General features: G+C 40.2%; 1 protein-coding gene across 1 annotated transcript in view; it reads left to right on the plus strand.

Moving 5' to 3' along the window:
* plekhb1 (pleckstrin homology domain containing B1) overlaps positions 1–21653 on the plus strand; it is a 106240-nt gene that overhangs the window by 26119 nt on the left and 58468 nt on the right. Inside the window, exon 6 of the mRNA XM_043692715.1 lies at positions 15133–15172. Within this exon, the coding sequence (XP_043548650.1) occupies positions 15133–15172 (40 nt within the window). The remainder of the gene's footprint in view (positions 1–15132; positions 15173–21653) is intronic.

A 21653-nucleotide genomic window follows, 5' to 3' on the forward strand; every position in this document is an offset into this window, starting at 1 on the left:
AGTCCAACAGGTTTAATTGGAAGCACACTAGCTTTCGGAGCGACGCTCCTTCATCAGGTGATTGTGGAGCGTCGCTCCAAAAGCTAGTGTGCTTCCAATTAAACCTGTTGGACTATAACCTGGTGTTGTGTGATTTTTAACTTTGTACACCCCAGTCCAACACCGGCATCTCCAAGTAATTTTTAAATGTTGTAATTGTATCCGCCTCCACCACTTCCTCTGGCACTCGTTCCATACACACACATTCCTCTGTGTGAAAAAGTTGTCACTCAAATGCCTTTTAAATCTTTGCCATCTCACTTTAAGCCCGTGTCCTAGTTTTGGACTCCCCTATCCTGGGAAAAGGACATGGCTATTCACCCTTTCCATGCTCATCATGATTTTATAAACCTCTATAAGGGCCCTCCTGTGTCTCCAACATTCCAGGAGAAAACAACCAGCCTATTCAGTCTCTTCCTGTAGCTCAAATCCTTCAATCCCAGCAAAATCCCTGTATATCTTCTCTGAACCCTTTCAAGTTTGACAACATCTTTTCTATAACAGGGAGACCAGAATTCTAAATGCAGTATTCTAAAAGTGGTCGAACCAATGTCCTGTACAGTCACAACATGACATCCCAATTCCTATACTCAACGCACTGACCAATGAATGTCAGCATGCCAAAGGCCATCTTCACCACCCTATCCACCTGTGACTCCATTTCCAAGGAACTATACACCTGCACCCCAAGGTCTCTTTCTTTGACAACACTCCCCAGGACCCTATCATTAGCTGTATAAGCCCTGTCCTGATTTGCCCTACCAAATGCAACACCTGACATTTATCTAAATTAAACTCTATCTGCCACTCCGCAGACCTTTGGCCCATCTGATTAAGGTCCCATATTGTTAATGAAAATCTATGCATAGTGAGAAGATGTTGCTTGTGAGCTATGCACTAAACTTCCACTTGGACAAGTGGAGCAAAAATTTACAACTGAGCAAAGTTTTTTGAGTGATGATTTTTGTAGCCTGGAATTTTGCTTGGTATTATTTTCCCTGTTCATCCTAAGATCCTACTCACATCGTTTTCTATGTGCAAATAGGTTGACACATTTCCTAAAACAGCAATAGCAATTCAAAATAAGTACTTTAATGACCACAAAATGCGTTAGCATTTTCTTTCAGTGGGAAGTATGTTTTTAGATTCAAGTCTTCCTTCTCATTTTCCTCAAAACACTGATTTCTTGTGGAAATGTTATGACCCCTCAGCAGGCATATTTGAGTGGGAGGAGAGGGAGGCTGTGTTGAGAGAGATGTAATGTAAAATAGAATAAGGGCCAGCCTGCCTGTGTTCAAGTCTGTTAAGGCTCTTAAATTGTCAATTATTGTCCTCTTCAAAGTTTTAATTCCATCTCTGCCACCATAAATAATAAGGTGGAAGGGGGAGATAGAATGGAAGTGGACAACTACATGCTCAACTCCAGGAAAAAAGGCAGGAGTGAAAGGAAAGTGATCCTTTATTTCTCTAAACCCCACATACCTTATTAGGATCTCCGATCCCTCCCTAAATTAAATCCCATAAGATCACAAGACCATAAGACATAGGAGTAAGATTTAGGCCATTCAGCCCATTGAGTCCGTTCCGCCATTCAATCATGGCTGATAAGTTTCTCAACCCCATTCTCCCACTTTCTCCCCATAACCCTTGATCCTCTTGATACTCAAGAACCTGCCTATCTCAGTCATAAATATACTCAATGACCTGGCCTTCACAGCCTTCTGTGGCAGTGAATTCCATAGATTCACCATTCTCTGGCTGAAGACGTTTCTCCTTATCTCTGTTCTAAAAGGTCTTCCCTTTACTCTAAGGCTACACCCTCATATCCTAGTCTGTCCCACTAATGGAAACATCTTCCCAACATCTACTCTGTCCAGGCCATTCAGTATTCTGGATGTTTCAATTAGATTCCCCCTCATCCTTCTAAAGTTACTTTGAAATCAAGTTTCTATGGATCTTCTTCTGGGTACTCCCTTGTATCCTGGCACTGTCCATGACTGTCGTATGGTGCTGCTGGAAATATTTGACTGTCAGTCAATCAGATCAGCTCTCCAGGGCAGGAATCCCACTTTGACATTGTTAAAGTGGTACCCGGATATTATCAACATGAGATAGATCATTCTTATATCAGCAAGCTCAATACTAATTTTCTATCATTAGTGCAAGGAATGCACCACTCCTCAGCATTAAATTCAGTCCCTTTGTTGTATGATTCCCATATCTCCAGAGTTCTTTGTTTTGTGGAAGTTAACAGCAAGGCCATTGTGATTAAATCTGATCTTCGTCTCGGTTCATACACATTTCCAACAGGAGCCACTGCTAAGATTTTAAAAGCCAGACCTTGCCCATTTTCTCCTCCATATCCCAGAGATTTTGCCAATTTTAAAATCTCTAAGATAGCTGGCCCATCAAGCCTGGGATCTTCACGATGTGTCTGACTCACCTACTTACTTACTTAACTTGGTGAGCTGTCAAGGAAGCTGATTGTTTGCATCATTTCCTAAAAAAAGGCTTAAAATATAAAATTTAGACAAATTAAAAAGCACAGTGATCATTTCTGACAGAAACAATGCAGCATTGTGGACCATGTTAGTCTTGCAGACACGTGCTGAGGTTTATTCAGCTCCTGATAGACACAAAACCTCATGGTGTGCAAATACTTTTAAGATATGGAGCCTGTGCATCGACTGTTTAAGCCTTACCAAGGTTGCATGTTTATGTTTAAGGAACTCAATTTATGCAGCAGGATTGTGTGAAAAATTGCCTCAATCACTCAATGCCGGTATCAAATATATGCATCAACAGAGCACTGTACAAATAATTTTATTTCCTTTCCCTTCTGGGTGATCTTCTTTGAAATGAGGACAACCTTTTTACAAAGACATCCTCTTACTTGGTTACCAGAGGTTGACTGACAAATGGTTTGTTCTGGCCTGAGCAATTTTTCTCCCTTCATAAATGTTTCAACTTCAAGGGCAGCTAACATCATTTTGATTGCTGCTGATGTCTAATAATGAAATTCCTTAACCACATGTGACATATTTGGTGTCACCCAATTCCAAGAAAAAACAAGAATTAAAAACATCAAATCTTGTGGCGTATGCTGATTTCCACATACAAATTCTTCATGTGCATACCAGCATTAGAATGGTCTGTGTCAGGAAAGCAAATTTGTTAAATCTGGTGTACAAATATCTCATTCATTGTTTAACTGTTCAGGATATGTTTTCTAACATTAGAAGCAAAAAATGTCAAATATGTTTTTAGCATTTTCCTGACTAACAAATACAAACAATAAAAGATTTTAAAATAGTGTCCAGAAGATTTGAGCTCTGGAATGTACTTGCATCATTTAAAATCATTATCCTTTTAAGGAACCAACAAAATGTCAGTTAAAACCTGGTCTTTTTGACACCTGAACCTGTTCCTTTACCTATTTCAGAATGATTATTATACATATTCTATTCAGATTTTTAATTTATAACTCGATTTGTCCCTGTGTTAACATTTCACTGAGTAAAGTCTGCACTTTTTAGAAACATCCAGTTATTATAATTATCTGTATTTGCAAGCGTCTGCAATCATTTGTTCTTATTTCAGTGCAACCTTCAAATGCACCTGGACCACTGTCCAGGCAAGTTGTATAACCAAGGCTGTAGATAGTATAGTAAACAATAAGAGAAGGGTTCATATGAGGGGAGGTTTGGAATGTTAAAGAAACAGGACAAAGCAAGTTCTGCCTAGTTGTATAGGTAATTGTAACCAGAGTGTGACAGAAGGAATAGAGCTTATGAATAAAATGCACCAACAAACACAGTCAGGTTAAGGTAATATGGCTTTCAAGCTAACAGAGAAGGAGGCAAGATGGGCTGAAAGGCAAGTTATAAATTCATAGATATTAACTGTGGCAATAAAATCAATATTAATGAAGATTAGCTGAGTGGAACAATTAAAGTCCCACAGCACAGAGACAGGCTCTTCAGCCCAAACTGGTCCATGCCAACCAAAACGTCCATCCACGCTAACCCCATTTCCCTGCACTTGGCCCATATCCTTCTAAACCTTTCATATCCAAATATTTGTTCAAATGCCTTTGAAATGTTGTTAACGTGCCCACCGCAACCACTTCTGCTGGTAGCTCATTCCATATGCATACCACCCTCTGTGTAAAAAAGTAGCCTCTCCAGTTCCCTTCTCCTCAAGCCTTAAACTGATGCCCTCTAGTCCTTGATTCCCCAACCATGGGAAAAAAAACTGAGTGCATTAACCTTATCCATGCCTGTCATGATCTTAAGCAGTTCTATAAGATTCTCCCTCAGTCTACTCCTCTCTAAACAATAAAGTCCTAGCTTGACGAACCTCTCACTGTAACTCAGACCCTTGAGAACTGGCAACATCCTTGTAAACTTCTTCTGCTCTCTTTCCAGTTTAATAACATCCTTCCCATAGCAAGATGATCAAAACTAAACACAATACTTCAAGTGCGGCCTCACCAAATCTTGTACAACTGCAACATAACTTCTCAACTTCTATACTCAATGTCTGAATAATGAAGGCCAGTGTGGACAGTTATGGATAGTTTTTAATGGTAGAACTGCATGTAAGGAATAATAATAAACAAAAATTGAAGTCACATTTACACAAGGAATGTCCTCAATAATATAGATGAACAATAGGTCAAAAAGAGATAAATGGATGAGAACGCTCTTACAGAGACATTGGGCAGCTTCTTGTTGCAGCATCAGGCTCTCACTAGGGTTGCCTCTTTTCATGAAATCACAAACCAATCAGGTAACAGTAAGGCCACCTTCCCCTGGATTCAAAACACCAGGGTGGAAGTCACAACTACCCGTAGTCGCCTGCCAATCAGTCAGCGACAGGCAACTCTGGTGCTCAGTAGTGTGTGCTGCAGAGAAGACAAGCTTTAGAGCCTCAGGATAATAGAGTGAGCCAACAGACAAGTGGGTAATAGTAGGCTGAGGTGCCAGTCACAGAGAGAGAGTGGCAGAGGTTGGCAACAAAGGTGTGGGCATGATTGCTGCCAGCCTTACTCCTACCGAATCTTGAGACCTTCATTGAGGCACTGAGTGCCTTTACTCAAGGGATCTCCTCCCCCACTGGAGGTAGCAAATGCTGAAAGATTTTAGCTGCATAGCAGCAGGACTGCCTTTAGCTGGGTTAATACCAGTGGCAGTAGTATAAAATCCTTAAGTGTTTATTAAATGCTAGCAGAACATGAAGGCCAACTGTAGACCTTCCCACCCCAGAACTTATTCCTGGTGGAGGTGAGAAGGCAGTGAGATTCTGGCACACCACCATTTGTGCATTACATGATCTTCCTGACACCAGACTTGTCACCAGCAAGAACAAATGACTCTACCTATGGTTAAAAGGAGGCTAAAGTTGGGAAATTAATATTTCAGGGAGTATGCAACATTTTGAAAAGGCATACCAGAATGGAAAAGAAAGAGAGATAACCCTGATAATAAAGTATGATATAAGGACGTTAGTGGCAAAATATCTTGACTTAGAAAATCTGGTTGTAAATCAGCATGTGTGTAGATTAGGATTAGCAAGGATCAGAAAGTGCTGGTGGGATGAACTTATAGGACAACTAACAGTGGTTATACCATGGGACACGGCATCAAACAAGAAAGTACTGCAGTTTGCAACAAAGGCAATATACTAGTTGTGGCAGCCTTCAATCTTTTTCACAGACAGTGAAATTGGTAAAAGTGGTCCGGACAATGAGTTTGTAAAATGCTTTTGCAAGTTTACTGGAACAATATTTAATAAACCAACTAAGTTAAGTTATTAAATCTATTCATTGTGAAATGAGACAGAATTATCAAGTCATCACAAAAATCCACTGAAAAATAGTGAATATAATATGATTGAATTCCATTATGTTTGAAATCAGCATATTCCAATCACAAACAAGAATCTAAAAATTAAACAGAGCCAATTGCAGAAGTCTGAAGGAAGAGCTAGCTAAAATAGGCAAAAACTATGGTTGTAAACATTTAAAGAAACAATTCCAAATATCCAGCAAAAATATCTCACTGAAAAATTAAAATTAAAAACTAAAGCAAGAAAGATATGTCCATAGATTACTGAGATAGCATTAAAGTAAAAAGATATAATCTGGAAAAGAACAGTAATAAAATTGAGAATTTGAAATATTTTAGAAACCAACAAATGGCCACAAAGGTATTGATGAAAGGTGAAAGATTGGAGTATGAAAGTAAACTTCTCAAAATATTATAAACAATTGTAAGAGTTTTTAGAAGGGTATGAAAAGACAGAGAGTAACAAAAGTAAATTAGTAGGCCTAAACTAAAGTCTGACATCCCCAGGACATGATGGCCTACATTCTAGGGTTCTAAACGAGATAACTGCCGAGATAAAGGATGCATTGGCTATGATTTTCCAAAATTCTGCGTATTCTTTTTAAAAAATTCAGTGATTGGATATAGGCTTAATTGGCTTGGCCAGCATTCATTGCCCATCCCTAGATGTCCTTAAAAAGATAGTGAGGAACAGTCCCCGTAAGTTGGCAATTAGCACATATGACACTGGTCTGATGTCAGTATTTGGGAAAGTACTGGAATATATTATGAAAGGAAAATATGTTTAGCAGAATGTTGAAATCTTTTGAGGATGTAACTAGCAGCATAGATAAAGGAGGACTGATGGATGTGGTATATCTAGATTTCAGAGAGCTTTTGAAAAGGTCCCACACAGGAAGTTAGTAAACAAAATTGAAGCAAAGGAAGTAGGGACAATAAACTAGCATGGATTAGAACGAGTTGATGGACAGAGAATGGTGTTGGCATAAATAGGTAATTTTCAGGTTTGGAGGCTATGACCAGTGGGACTGCAGGACCAGTGCTTAAGCCTTTGCTATTCACAGTCTACATCAATGATTTGAATCTGAGAATTAAATGTAAGATTTCCAAGTTTGCATATGTCAAAAACAAGATGGGAATATGATTAAAAACAAATTACTGCAGATTTGAAAACATCAAAGGATATGGGGAATTGTGCAGCAAAATGATGTTGAATTAGAAATATATATGGCTGAACTCATGATCTCATTGAAGGGCTAAATGGCCTCATCCTGTATGATTTGATTAGATTCCCTACAGTGTGGAAACAGGCCCTTCGGCCCAACCAGTCCACACCAACCATCCGAAGAGCAACCCACCCAGACCCATTTCCCTCTGACTAATGCACCTAGCACGATGGGCAATTTAGTATGGCCAATTCACCTGGCCTACACATCTTTGGACTGTGGGAGGAAACCCACACAGACACAGGGAAAATGTGCAAACTCCACACAGACAGTTGCCCAAGGCTGGAATTGAACCTGGGACCCTGGTGCTGTGAGGCTGCAGTGCTAACCACTGAGCCACCGTGCCATCCTAATGTATTTTTAATGTTCTTACACGTGGGGCCACTTGAAGTTGGCAGGTTGTGACTAGTTCAACATTGAAAGGATCAGTGCTGAGGCCTTAACCATTTATAATCTATATTAGATGAAGAGATAGAAAGTAATGTACCTAAGTTTTCTTGTAATACAAAGCAAGGTGGAAATGCAAGCATTGAAGAAGACACAAAGAGCCAGCAAAGAATTATAGGCAGATTAAGGGAGTAGCCAACAAGGTAGCAGATGGAGTATAACGTAGCATAGTCTGGTTACAAGAATAAAGAGGTCTAGCCACAGTTATATGGGGAGTTAGTGAGTCCCTGTTTGGAATTTTCGTTGCCATATTAAATGAAGGATATACTCGCACTGGAGTCAGTTTAGCAAGCGTTCACTAGTTTAGTCCCTGTAATGAGAGGATTAGAATGAAAATTAGAATTATAATTAGTATTAAGTGTAAGAATATATGAGGACTGTAAAAAGTGTGCAAAGTCACCATTCTCTGGTACCACCATGGTTACACAACCTGAATTTTAAAAAGAAAACAACAGCAGAAAAAAAGAATACCAAAAGGTAAGAAAAACATCCAGAACTTAAAGTCTAAGTCATATCTCCATAAAGGTGTTTGGAACCATCAATGCCGGCACCTGGCCCTAGCCATGGCCTGGACTCTCAATTAGCCTGTGAGCCTCGCATCATTCGCCGGGAAGGAGCCATGTTCCTGTTGTCATTGCCACCTCCAGTTGCTGGAAGATCTTTGCTATTGCAGCCACCATTGCTGGCCCCGAACGCCAGGAGGAGATGCGTTCGTGCTGCTGCTACTACTGCGTCTAACGCTGCCACCACCTCAAACCACTGGGAGGCTGCTACTGTGCCAGTGCTGCTGATTAACTCACCACACCAGGCTTTATAGAAAAGTAAAATGAAAAATGAAAGTAAAAGAACAAAAGTAACAGGAAGGAAAAAGCAGACTGGATTGGACAAGCCCTAGGCTCGCTCAGCAGCCCTCACAGCTCTGCTATTCCGCCGCCATCTTGTATTCAAGAGTTATTCTATAATGAGAGACTGAGCAAAGTTGGGAAGTCTATATTCTCTGAATTTAGGAGAATGAAAGATGGACTCAATGAAACATAGGTTTTGAAAGGTAGATACTGAGATGTTTCCCCACTTGGGGTATCTAGGAAAAGATTTCAGGATAAGGGACTGAGCATTTAGGGCTAAGACAAGAAGAAAATTCTTCACTTCAATGGATTGTGAATCTTTGAAATTCCTTTAAGTATTCACAACCCCACAGGGTTGTGGATGTGACTTCATTAAATAAATTTAAACCTGAGAGGAAGTTTTGAAATGTCAGGGAATAAAGGGAAGTAGGGAACACGTGGGAAAGTGGAGTTGGAAACCCAAGATGAGCCAGGATTTTATTGAAAGGTTGAGTGGGCCTGAAAAGCTATGTTGTATTCTCCTTTGTTTTCATTTGTTGTTTGGTTCTGAAAGTGGGACATTGCTGTGTCATGGCTTGAGCAACTGTAATAGAAATAATGCAAAAGATGTTATTGCTCACAAGAAAAAGAAACCACTGAACAAAGTCTGAAGAAGGGTCACTGAACCCAAAATTTTGACTCTGATTTCTCTCCACAGATGCTATCAGACCTGCTGAGTTTCTCCAGCAAATTCTGTTTTTGTTGTTATATCTCACTTAGTTGGATATCTGGTTAGTTAGCTGTCTTCTGTTGATCAAATGGAGACACCACACTGGTGTTGGTATGTTTTAAAGTCTACACTAACTTTATTCATACAAGTATAGCAGTTTTCAAATGTTATATTGACATATTCCTTTTTTTTCACATTCTAACAGGAGAACCCCATTCTCCTGTGTTGCACTCAATATATATTGGCCATATTAGCACTTAAAATTAATTATTTTGAAACTGATATTGAATGCATATATTTAATTTGGAATTCACCTTAGTAGAATACAACCAAAACTTTTTTCCAATTACTACGGGAGTATGCATAAATGCTTGCGAGCTGTGGAAATGACTTTGGTCAAACTGACTGCTATTTAAGTGAGGTTTGGTCATAATGTTTGATGCAGTAAAATGTCAAACCTTTGCTGTGGGAGCAAAGAATAATATTTAACCAAACTAAGCAAACATGACAGCTCCACATGTCAGAATATAAAACCTGAAATCCCCATTTTGAAGAGTGATTTAGTGCTTTTTGCCTTCTATTCTTTTTGAAGAATTTTTATAAATCTCTGTTATTTGTTCAGAATTTTATTGTGGGTTGGGTTTTTGCACTAGAAATTATAGATATGAGCAGAGTCACCAAGGAATATACAGTTCATTTCCTTTCCTTTTGTATCTACCGGAAAGATTATTTGGAATTTTCTCAGAATCAGACAGTGTATTTTGTCAAATGCGATCCTGATCCTGATCTGCCATGGCTTGGAGTGACTTTTCTTGGACAATCTTTGTCTTCATGTTAATAATTATGCAACTGGGATCCTGCACATCCTTCTCATATAATTGCACGGCAAGAGGAGTGAAACTGCTTGCCACTACTGGGAAAGTCCAAAAATCACACTGGCGCCACATTCAAAGCCCAGTTACATGTCAGATACTAACAGGAACTGCCCCTCACACCATGATGCTCAATGGGTAATACTACGGACATGACTTAGAAGAAAAGAAAGCTTGCTTTCTGTTTCATGGGCAGGGACCAGGACGTCACAGTGAATGAAGTGATGGAGAAGAGGGCAGTCCTTTTTTCCAAAAACAGCTTCAGGTGGCTACACCACCAGAATAAACATGTCTGGATCCAGATTGCAAGGTCAGTGTATATCTTAGGTAAAGCAGGATACCCAGCAATGTATGACAAAATACAATGACAAGGCACACCACAAGGTAAGTGCCACAAATTTCTCTCTGCTACCTCTCATTGACCATCATGGACTTTAAATCTGATACTGTACATGTCTCACACTAGGCTCATAGACTACAACTCTCATTATTGTATACATCTTGTCCATTCAACAGTTCTCACACTACTTCATCCTTCCAAACTATGAACCCTTCCTGTCGTCTGTTCTTCCTACACTGTCACTAAAAAATATCACCACATCCCCTCCTCTAGCTGCTCTTCCATCCATTTCCATTCTACTCAATCAATCCTTCCCTTTATCTCATTGTAGGAAACACTGTTCCACAACCAGACAAAGAGGTCAAAGACCTGTAGTGGGAGTAATAGACATCAGACTCCTCATTCCTAAAGAGGAGAACAACTGGATTTGGCCATAGAAGAGAATGATTGACCATCTGTGGACACAGAGACCTCATTGCCCGACCAACGCGGTAAATATTATTGTGCTATGTTGCACTACTATCCCAAATTCTCCAGTGCTAAAATATTTTTAACCCACACCAGCTTTTATTATTCTAAGACAATGAACTCCCTCTCTCTTATGCAGGCACCAAGTGAATCGCCACAAAGAGGCCAGTGTTGGAGCACCTAAGCTCCAACTCTAAGTCTAAGGAGGAAACAGTGCAGAGGATGCACTGTCAAACTTTCCCCTGCACCTCCTACTAACTCAGGTCTTCATTTCAGTGGGTAATCTTGCTAGATTAGACTCAGGAGCAGCCACTGGTGAGCACATCACTGACATGTCTCTGGTTGAGACAAAATGGCTGGTGTCACTGAGGACTGCCAGAGGTCAGACACCTTCTCAGCACCAAGCAGATGATCCCTTGTTCTTGGCCATTTATTACTCTATCAAAATGCACAGTCAAGCACAGAAAAAGTAGGCAAGTTTGTCAGACGTACTCAGTAAACTGGATGGAAGGATGGAGGAATCCATCAATTGATAAGTAATGGTACTGGCTCTGTATGTCTGGAGTGAAGCCCAGCATGTTGAGTGCCTGCCGGATATGTGCACAGACCTGCACTCATTGCTCCAGCCACAGATACTCAGGATCAGTGGCAAGATGAAAGGAGGTTGAGGGACCGTGACCCATCCTTTCAGGGACACTGACTGTTGACAACAGGCATCCAGAAGGAGGAAGAGTGACACACATAACCCTCAGAAGCTGCTTCTTAGGACACACGAGAGGTGCCATCCCGCTTCGACTGCCACCTGCCTGTGGTTCCAAAGCTTCAGCAGTTCTAGATGAGGAGGGTGAATCTGTATCTGGGGAGGAGACTCAGTGGGTCTGGGCCCTGTAGGTCCAAAGGCACCAGGGGAAGGCTATCCAAGTCTTTGACATCAAAATAGCTGGCTCCCTCCACTCCAGGTGTGGAATTCAGGACTGCACTTAGCCATAGTGGGAAGCACGTAGGTGACATGGGTGAAACATCATTGGAAATAGCCTTTCACTTTGTAAGTATATGTTCTCTTGCATTGTTAAAATGTCTACTCTGGATTAATTTTCATGGTCAGACCTGTTAAGTCACACCAATGAGAGATGAGCGGCCTCTTCAGACATCCAAGGGTGAAAGAAATTGTGATGGTTAAGTATTGCCCAGCTCTCTTGAGCAGCCAATGCCTTGACTGCAGATAACCTGAGGTGTCAGGGATCCTTAAACTTTAATGTGAACAACACTGAAGAAAACTTTGTGCTAGGGCCTGTTAAAGAATAAAAATACTTACTTCATCCACTCTGCATGTGCTGTCAACCATTTTGTGTAGCTATTGCACAGTTGTCTTTCATTCCATAAGGTGTAGACGCTTGAGATGTATGTATTTGAGTGCACAATGACTTGGCAGAAGGATGCAAATTTAAGGTGTCGCTGAGCTCCAAAGTAAAGCATTGTGGAGTTGAACTGGTGTTTGAGTTTGTGTGAGAGCAGGAGTGAGGCTGGTATTGTTGCTGAGGCTGATTTGCATGGAAAAGATGACATGAGGAAACATTTTATTATGCAACAAGTGATTGGGATCTGAAATCTAATGTTAGGACTAAAGATAGATACAATCTGGTGGAGGTGTACACATTCAAGGCCTTCAAAGGAGAATTGGACAATTATCTGAAAAGGATACATTGCACAACTACAAAGGAGGAAGGTGGACTGGGTGAGTTGCTCTTGCAAAGAGCTGGCAGAAGGGGCCAATTAACCTCCTTCTGTGCTGTAATCATTTTGTGATTCTACAGATGTAGGACTATGTTTGGGGCTGAAATAACACAAAGCATACATCCAAAGCTGATTGAATATAGGTCGTGGGCCTTATTATTATTTGGGTAAACTGCCAGTAACTCCACAGGAAGCTGTCCCATTTTAAGAAGTCAATATAGCACCATGTGGCTTACTGGCCTTGCCCAAAAGTACATCCCAGGAGGAGGGGTGGACCAATAATAAGCGGGAGAACCATTGAGTGGTACTATTTAGCTGAGGGTGTCCTGCTTCTGCTGCCCCTCCTGCTTACACAGATAATTTTCAAGATTGTTTAAAAAATACATTGTGTCCAAGAATTGGAAGTGAAGTAGGCACAGCTTCTACTCTTTGCTATTGAGTCTGGGATCAAAGACATGTACTTCACTCATACATGTAAAGTACCTAACACTCCTTCAGATTGCTGTCCAGGACACTTGAAAAATGGCCCAACCCAATATTGGGACATCATCAGTTCCAGCTTCCTTACCATTAGCCACCAAATGTTTCAGTGTATGATATATGTGCGATTTCAATAAAATTATTATTGATTATTTATTTCTCCTACAACTTTGCGAGTCCAACAGAAATTTCCAAAAGTTGGAAGAGGAAGTTGAGCCATAGATTGGAAACCTGTGTGGCTGTGTATCTTTTATACTTTGTCTCCCAATATTTAAAATAACTGTACAGTCCGGTATTTATTGGCTTAGTGTTGAAGGAATATTCATCCTTGGCAGAGAGGAGAAAAAAAAGAAAATAGATGAAGTCCCACGGTGTTCCTTTTACAGACTTCACAATAAGCAGGGCCTATGGAAAAGAAATGGGAATGGAAAGGGATGTTCATAATATTGTGATCAAGGAATTCTCACTTCCACTGTCGATTAGTCTGAACAGGGATAATGAGTTTCTGTGACCTGCTGCTGAATGGAATGGATTTTTGGAGGAAACAGAAGCTTTTAGTTATGGCTTGGAATGTACTGCCTAAGACTGAAGTGGAAACAGGTTCAATAGAATTGTTCAAAAGCAAATTAGACTGTTATCTGAAATGGAAGAATGTGTAGATTTACATGAAGAAGGAAGGAGAGTGATACTAAGTTAATAGCTCGTTCAGAGAACTGGTGCAAACACAACAGAGTGGAAGGCCTCCTTTTGTGCTATTTCAATTCTGTGATTCTCTGACTTTGATTCCTGAATTTCAGTAGTGCCATAACAGCAATAGGTAATTTGTACTGGTGATGGAAAACCAACTGGGAATTAAATCCAATTAAGGGACTTTCATGTTCTAGTCAGTTACATGGTGTACTCCATCAGTGATCTAGGTTAATTATGCATTAACTATCTTTTATATAGTCGCCTGAAAAATAACATGTCCAAGCTTGATCTTCAAGGTCATTATTCACTCTGCAATCTCTGGTGATACAAAATAAATAGAAGCTATTCAACCAGGGCAAGTTGTTATTGAAAAGTGGTTCAAAAGGCAACCATGGTTTCATTTCATTCAGGCTGGCTTTTTCCATTGTACATATGATATGTGAATAAAAATTCTGCCAAATCTCCCCTAAATTTCCTGTACTTACAGAATAAGCAGTGCTGATATTTAGCCAGTACAATTTGTTCAGAAATTATATTATAACAGTGCAATATAATTTGCATTAAGTGTAATATTGCAACAATTATTGCTGGAACATTAGGAATTTCAGAATATCCTGGGCAAAATTCTTGTTACAAAAGTGAATGTGCTTTTGGTGGGACCAGAAGGGAGCAGGATGTCCGTTCAGAAGATGGATAGTTATTAGATAGAGGAATGAAGATGAACGTAATGACTAATGAGGCAGATTTGAGGAGGCAATTTGGCTATTCTTGCTCCCATTTCTTATGTTCTTAGTACTGCTCTTGAAGTCCTGCTTTTTAATTTCTTTCTGAACTTCCTGAAATCTGATTTCAGGACCTCATCCCTCTTCCTATCTATGTTATTAGAAATGTATCACTATTCATTCACTGATGCTGGGTCAAATTCTGGACGTTCTGTAGGACCTTCTCTAAAACAAATGGACAGCAGCAATTCAAGAAGGCAGTCACCACCACTTTCTCAAGAGACATTAGAAATGGGCAATAAATGTTGGTCAGTTAGTGATGTTCACCATCCAATGAACAAAAACAAACAACAGCATCATTCCGTCTGATGCAGATATTGTTTTTGAACTGTTAGTTGCCAGCCCTTGGTCTATTGAACTGACACCTGCCCACCGTGCTTCCAATTATCAAATGTCATTCCTTTGAAAAGTGGGCACAATACCTCAAAAACAGTACCAAACTTTTTGTGTGTATGTGTGTATGATATTTTTAATTGACGTTATCATTTAACTGACACAAAAGTGCTCTTTTGTGGTTACAACCAGTAGACTGAAAATTTCAATATAACATCTTCAGAAATTGTGCGTATCTTTTTGTTAAAGTATGGAAAAGGCTCACAACCAAATCAGTTAAACAACTTTCAGAAATTAATTTGTTCTTGTGTTTGGCAGGGCATGGAAACTGGCATTCCTGGAAACCAAATGCAACCTGGTAAGAATATTTGTTTGTAAAAAACTAATTTGCTATTTTCCAAAGTTAGTTTTCTTTTCCAGATTGCACTGAAAGTTATGTTATTCATTAGTCAAACAGAGGTGAATGAACATGTGAGTGGTGAGTGAATTCAAATTTAGATCACCTGATCAGGAAGGCAAACAGCAAAATATGGCTCACTCTGGTTGAAACTGGATGGTTTTTAAGAGCTACATTCCAGTCACATGCAGTCATTTTTGACAGGTAGAGCCCTTCATGATATTGGGATCATGGTTGCAGCTAGTCGTTTTTTTTTGTGGTGTTTGATGCACAACCCCAGATCCGAATTCTACTGCTAATTTCCATTCTTGTGGATTAAACTAAAGTTAGAAATAAAGGACGTCTGTGTCCTGTACACTCAATTTTGCTCACCAGCAGCTAATTTTTCAAACTTACAGACGGCTGCTGGAAGGGTAATTATTTTTAAGATTAAAAGTACATTATTGTTAACTCATAAGGTGTGTTTCAGGTCAGCCTACAATTTTGAAATATATGTACCTTGTTTTACATCACTTTTTGAATTGTGGAATAGATTGGATTGCTCATCTTTCTGTCTCACGGTCTGCTTCATAATTTGTTTCTCCAAAATGTGACAAATAATGAGCATGTCTGCTGTTTTGCAGCTTATACAAACAACGATGGAAATGTAAAATAAAAGTGGTATGTTCTCTCTCTCCCTCTCTCTCTCAATCGCTCATACCAAAATAGCACAGTTGAGCGAATTGAGGAGACAGCCCCCAAGAACCACTTCAGTCTGCATTGTGATTGAACCTGTGCAATCAGCATTATTAAGCGCCATGCTCTTAATCATCTCAACTAATTGGTATTTCTTCCCAAGATCTCATCATAAGATATTATGTTGTGCCGATCAGCAAACATAGATATTTGTAAGCATAATGTTCAGATGTGTTATGACATCGCTGAAGTATTTGGGACTTAGACATGGGCTTGAACTGTCAACAAGATCCCACCCATCATTCTACATAGATATTTTTCAGACATGTTATGAGACATCTCTGTAGCAAGTGAAAAATCTTCAATTCATAAAACTCATTCAAAGTTTTTAAGTCTCCTCAAATGGTTAATCCCTTTTAAGAGCAAACAGGCTTCTACTCTGACACTATATCAAAATCAGCTAATTTTTTAATAGTTTCTTTAAGTTATTAATCAAACTGTGAACTTATAACCTCATTACTGAGATAATCATGACTTCTTAAACTCAGCTGACTATTCACAATACTATAATGATATCCCATGGGAAAATGTAACAAAGAGTTCTGGTTTTATTTTCTAATCTATGGCTGCGAAACAAGGCAGTCCAAATTCTAATTCTGTGATTCTGTTTTCTTTTTAAAGATATAAGAGCAGTGGAACATGACAGTAATCCAGATGTGATCTGCCCTTCAAGTGTGTTTTTGGAAATTTCATTAAATTATGATTACCAGATTGTAGGTTAAGACACTTGGAACGGCCAAAATGTTTGAACTCATGGTAAATTCAAATGGCCCTGCTGATTGTGGGTTTCCCCCCAAGATGATTACCGCTCCTGGCAACAGTTGCATTTATTAGAAATGAGGATATAACTTCTGAATCCAGATCCTGCCCACTATTTATAAGGGTTCACAGAATCTTCCTCACCCTGCTAAAACCCTGGCTCAAACTGTCTAACCTTAGAGATCACATGATTGTTTCTCATTTGCTCAAAGGTAATTTAAGACAGAGTCACATGGGTAGGGGGAGACACATTGAGTAGCTCAGTGTTAAAGGTGAAAATTTGATAGCTCACTGTCCTTCACTAACCCCAAGTGATAGATTATTGATCTAAATGCCATTTCTAAGCAGTTTGAAAGTCGGAGCAGGCCTTGCTTTACTAGAACATGCCAACACAAAACCCCTCTGACCTCCTCCTCCCCCTCCCCCAACACCATCACCCAAATCCTCCCTACAATGTCAGACATACATACCATCCACTTTCAGGTTACTTTCTGACCCAGTCAGGTGTCAATCTGATTAACCTATATCGATATCATTTAAAATAGGTCCTGTCATTTCCATTTAGCAGAGCCTGCAGGGGACTTTTCCTTCCAGGTTTCCTATCAGAAATCATCCCTGCCATTCTCATTGAACTATTGTCTGACCCAAAGGTTTCAAGGTAATTTTGACTCCTGGTTGCCCACTTATGTATGTCTGGATTTGTTTCCATTGAAGTGCATGAAAATAAAATCAGTTAGGATGTGAAAATCTGCCACTTTAGTGTTGGTCATTTTACATCATACCAGATCAAAATTATCTTTGTCTTGCAGCTTATGAAAGTCTTGTTCAGCTTGTTCTTTGCTGAGTGAGATTATTGTTCACAGCTAGAGCAACAGCAGGGAAGAATAATTAGCTGCACAGCCCCTCTGCTAAAGAAGGCAAACAAACAAGACATTTGCTCATAATCACTATAGGGAACCAACTTTGATGTATACTTGTATGGACTGAGGCAACTTTTATTTTGGCTTATGAGGTCAAGGAGCCTAATGGGTGCTCCTCGTCAATGCTCATAAAAGGCTGGCTTTTTGGGTGAAGAGCTGGTGAATTATTAATAATTGTAGAACTATACCTTGGCGAGGAAGTCCCCTGAAATAAAAGTCATGTTGATATGAAAGCATTGAAAGCCAAGATAATATAATCAGTGGCTCTATGTTTGATTACCTTGAGGAATTTAATCTGAATTAATGTAAACCTGAAAACCAAAGATTTATACATCATCTTTAATGAAAAACTGTATGAAGCTTAACAGTTTTGGAACAACTATAACAAGTAGCCCAGGTGATAAAATTTTAATGCTGAAATGATCATTAACATAATTTCGTCCTCTCCTTGTATTTCCCTTTTGGCACTTTGTCACATCTTCTATAAGGGATATGCTATTTAGTTTTTTTCGAAACACTAACTGGTTGCTCTGACTTCCACAAGAACAGAGAAGTCACCTGGCCTCTGAATTTTCCCTTTTTCTCATTGCTTCCCTATTATAACATATCTCAAAACATACAGGGCCAGATTTTCTGAGTAGCAGCAATCTAATGCAAATTGTCACTCTGACCCTTTTTTGCAGAAGGAGAGGAGCGAACTCTGCCTTTCTGTCAGGAGATTCCAATCAAGGCTCCTTCAGAAATTTGGAACCATGTTTTCCATTCTGACAGTTCTTTCATGGTGTCAAACTGTTGGAAAAAGGCAAACCACAGCGAATTTTCACTGCAGTCAGCTACTGTATTCAGGAAAATAATAGCCCAAAATCTCAGACAGCAACTGTGACAGCTGCTGTCAAATGGTAAATACATCAAGTAGGTGTTAGGATGCTTTAGGATATGATGCAGATGGGTCAGGAGCAGAGGAGATTGGGGTCTGGCATTGGAGAAGGTGGCAAACAGAGTCAGATAGGGTCTGGAGTGGATGATGGGACCAGGTCCCAGGGAGGGAGGGTGTGTGGGTCTAGGAGGGGTGGAGATGTGAACCACACTGGGAGAAGGTGGGGAGGGGGGAGCACAGGTGGAGAGATCAGGTCTAGAGTGAGAGATGGTCAGGTCCAATGGTTGGTAAAGTGGGGTTCAGTACCAGAGCAAGGGAAGGGGGAGTCAGGTCCATGTACAAGAAGGGGAGCAAATTAGATCTGGAGCACAGAGGGGGTGGAGTCAGGTCCAGAATGGTGATTGGGGTCAGCAGCTCCAGAGATTGGTGGGGTGTTGGGTCTCAATGGGGGTGTTAGTTTAGGGTCTGGGTAATTTCTGGAGAATGTTCATTTGGTATTTGTAAGTTAAGTATGGAATTAGTTGAATCGTCAATCAGGAATTGTACTATGCATTTAATAGTCTAACATCTCCTGAGTAACTATTTAGTTAACTTCATCAGAACATTCCAAGCTCCATGGTTTAGATGGATGCTTTAAGATGGCCAATGGGCCAAGGAGATGAATGTGAGGTTCTGCATATTTGATTAGATTTTCTTAATAGATTAGATTCCCTACAGTGTGGAAACAGGCTCTTCAGCCCAACAATTTCATACCGACCCTCCAGAGAGTAACCCACCCAGACCCATTTCCCTCTGACTAATGCACCTAACACGACGGTCAATTTAGAATGGCCAATTCACCTGAACTGCACATCTTTGGACTGTAGGAGGAAGCCAGAGCAGCCAAGGAAACTCACACAGACACAGGGAGAATGTGCAAACTCCATATAGACAGTCGCCCAAGGCTAGAATCAAACCTGGGTCCTTCGTGCTGTGAGGCACTGAGCCACCATGCCACCCAGTGGAAAGGAAATCAGGGCACGACTTATGCACTTAATGGTATGGTCCTGGGGAGTGTTGCTGAACAAAGAGACCTTGGAGTACAGGTTCATAGTTCCTTGAATGCAGGGTCACAAGTAGATAAGTTCGTAAGAAGATGTTTGGCATGCTTTCCTTTATTGGTCAGAGCATTGAGTATAGGAATTGGGAGATCATATTATGACTGTACAGGACTTTGGTTAGCCCACTTTTGGAAAATTATGTGCAATTCTGGTTTCCCTCCGATCGGAAAGATGTGAAACTTGAAAGGGTTCAGAAAAAATTTACAAAGATGTTGCCAGGGTTGGAGGGTTTGAGCTTTTAAGGAGAGGCTGAATAGGCTGGGCTGTTTTCCCTGGAGTGTCAGAGGCTGAGTGGTGACCTTATAGAGGTTTATGAAATCATGAGGGGCATGGAAAGGGTAAATAAATAAGGTCTTTTCCCTGGGGTGAGGAAATCCAGAACTAGAGGGCATAGGTTTAAGGTGAGAGGAGAAAGATTTAAAAGGGACCTAAGGGGAAACTTTTTGATGCAGAATGTGGTGCGTGTATGGAATTAGCTGCCACGGGAAGTGATGGAGGCAGATACAATTACAACATTTATAAGGCATTGGGTGGGTATATGAATAGGAAGCATTTAGAGGGATATGGGCCAAGTGCTGGCAAATGGGACTAGATTAATTTAGGATATCTGATTGGCATGGATGAGTTAGACCAAAGGGTCTGTTTCCGTGCTGTACATCTCTATGTCTTGATGACTCTAAGATGGTACCAAGCATAAGGAACTCCCCAGTGGATTTCCAGAGTAATGCCTTCCCCTGGGTAATCTACAGGGCATTATGCTCAGTTCCCATCTACATTGAAATAATGACTGTCTGGGTATTGGAAAATCATCACCATCATTTTCCACCTGGGAATGAGGTGTGTTGCGCCATTATGCTCCAAACACTAAAGGCTGCTGTCTGAAGCTCCTGTTTAATTCAAAATAAATTCAAAGGAGATTGTGATGGTGTGGTAATGTCTCTAGACTAATAATCCATAGACCAGACAAATGCGAGTTTCAAATCACCATAGTAGTTGATGAAACGTAACTTCAATTAATAAATCTGGAATTGAAAGCCTGTCGCAGTGATTGTGGCCATGAAATTATCCTCAAATGTTGTAAAACTTCATTTGGGTCACTATTGCCATTTATGGAAATAAATCTGCTGTTTTTACCTGCGTGGCCTACATGTGACTTCAGACTCACAGCTCTGTCCGCTGGCTCTGTCTGCAGTCTGAAAAGGCTTGATGAGCCTCTCAATTCAAGGCTAATTAGGGACGTGCAATAAATGCTCAACTTGACAGGGACACACAGTTCACAAAAGAATTGTTTTTAAATGTTATTCATTCAAGTAACAAAAGGAAGAATTGAGCTGCTTAAGACTTTTACTTCAGAGGATTGCAAGCTGGGAAATTTGATAAGCCATGATTCATTCATAAATTTTTAGAATTGTGAAGACTTGACTATAGAGTATAAAATGTCACTAGTGCATTCTTTCCACTCGACTGTATCAAGGATATACAAACCTGTTTGGACACTTGCTATAGGAAAAGAAATTGTGTTTATAGTTTGGTTAATTGCATTGTAATGCTATCAGACACCACTACCTTTAATTTCAGATGCTGTCAAGTCACCTTTCTTTCTCAATTTTCTTTGCACATCTTAAAATCCTAATTGTGCAATAGAATCATAACAGCATGGATGCAGGCCATTCAGCCCATCAAGACCGCACTGATCCTCCAAAGATCATCCTATCCAGACCCAAACCCCTACCCTATACCTGTAAATCCCATGGCTAATCCACCTAGACTGTGCATCCCTGGACACCATGGGCAATTTAGATTGCCAATCCACCTAACCTGCACATCATTGAACCGTGTGAGGAAACCAGAGCAGCCAGAAGGTGGTGCGTGTATAGAATGAGCTGCCAGGCAAAGTGGTGACAACTGGTACAATTGCAACATTTAAAAGACATCTGGATGGTTATAGGAATAGGAAAGGTTTAGAAGGATGCGGGCCAAGTGCTGGCAAATGGGACTAGATTAATTTAGGATATCTGATTGGCATAGATGAGTTGGACCAAAGGGTATGT

This window comes from Chiloscyllium plagiosum, chromosome 6 (assembly GCF_004010195.1).
Source record: "Chiloscyllium plagiosum isolate BGI_BamShark_2017 chromosome 6, ASM401019v2, whole genome shotgun sequence".
In the NCBI taxonomy this organism is placed as follows: Eukaryota; Metazoa; Chordata; class Chondrichthyes; order Orectolobiformes; family Hemiscylliidae; genus Chiloscyllium; species Chiloscyllium plagiosum.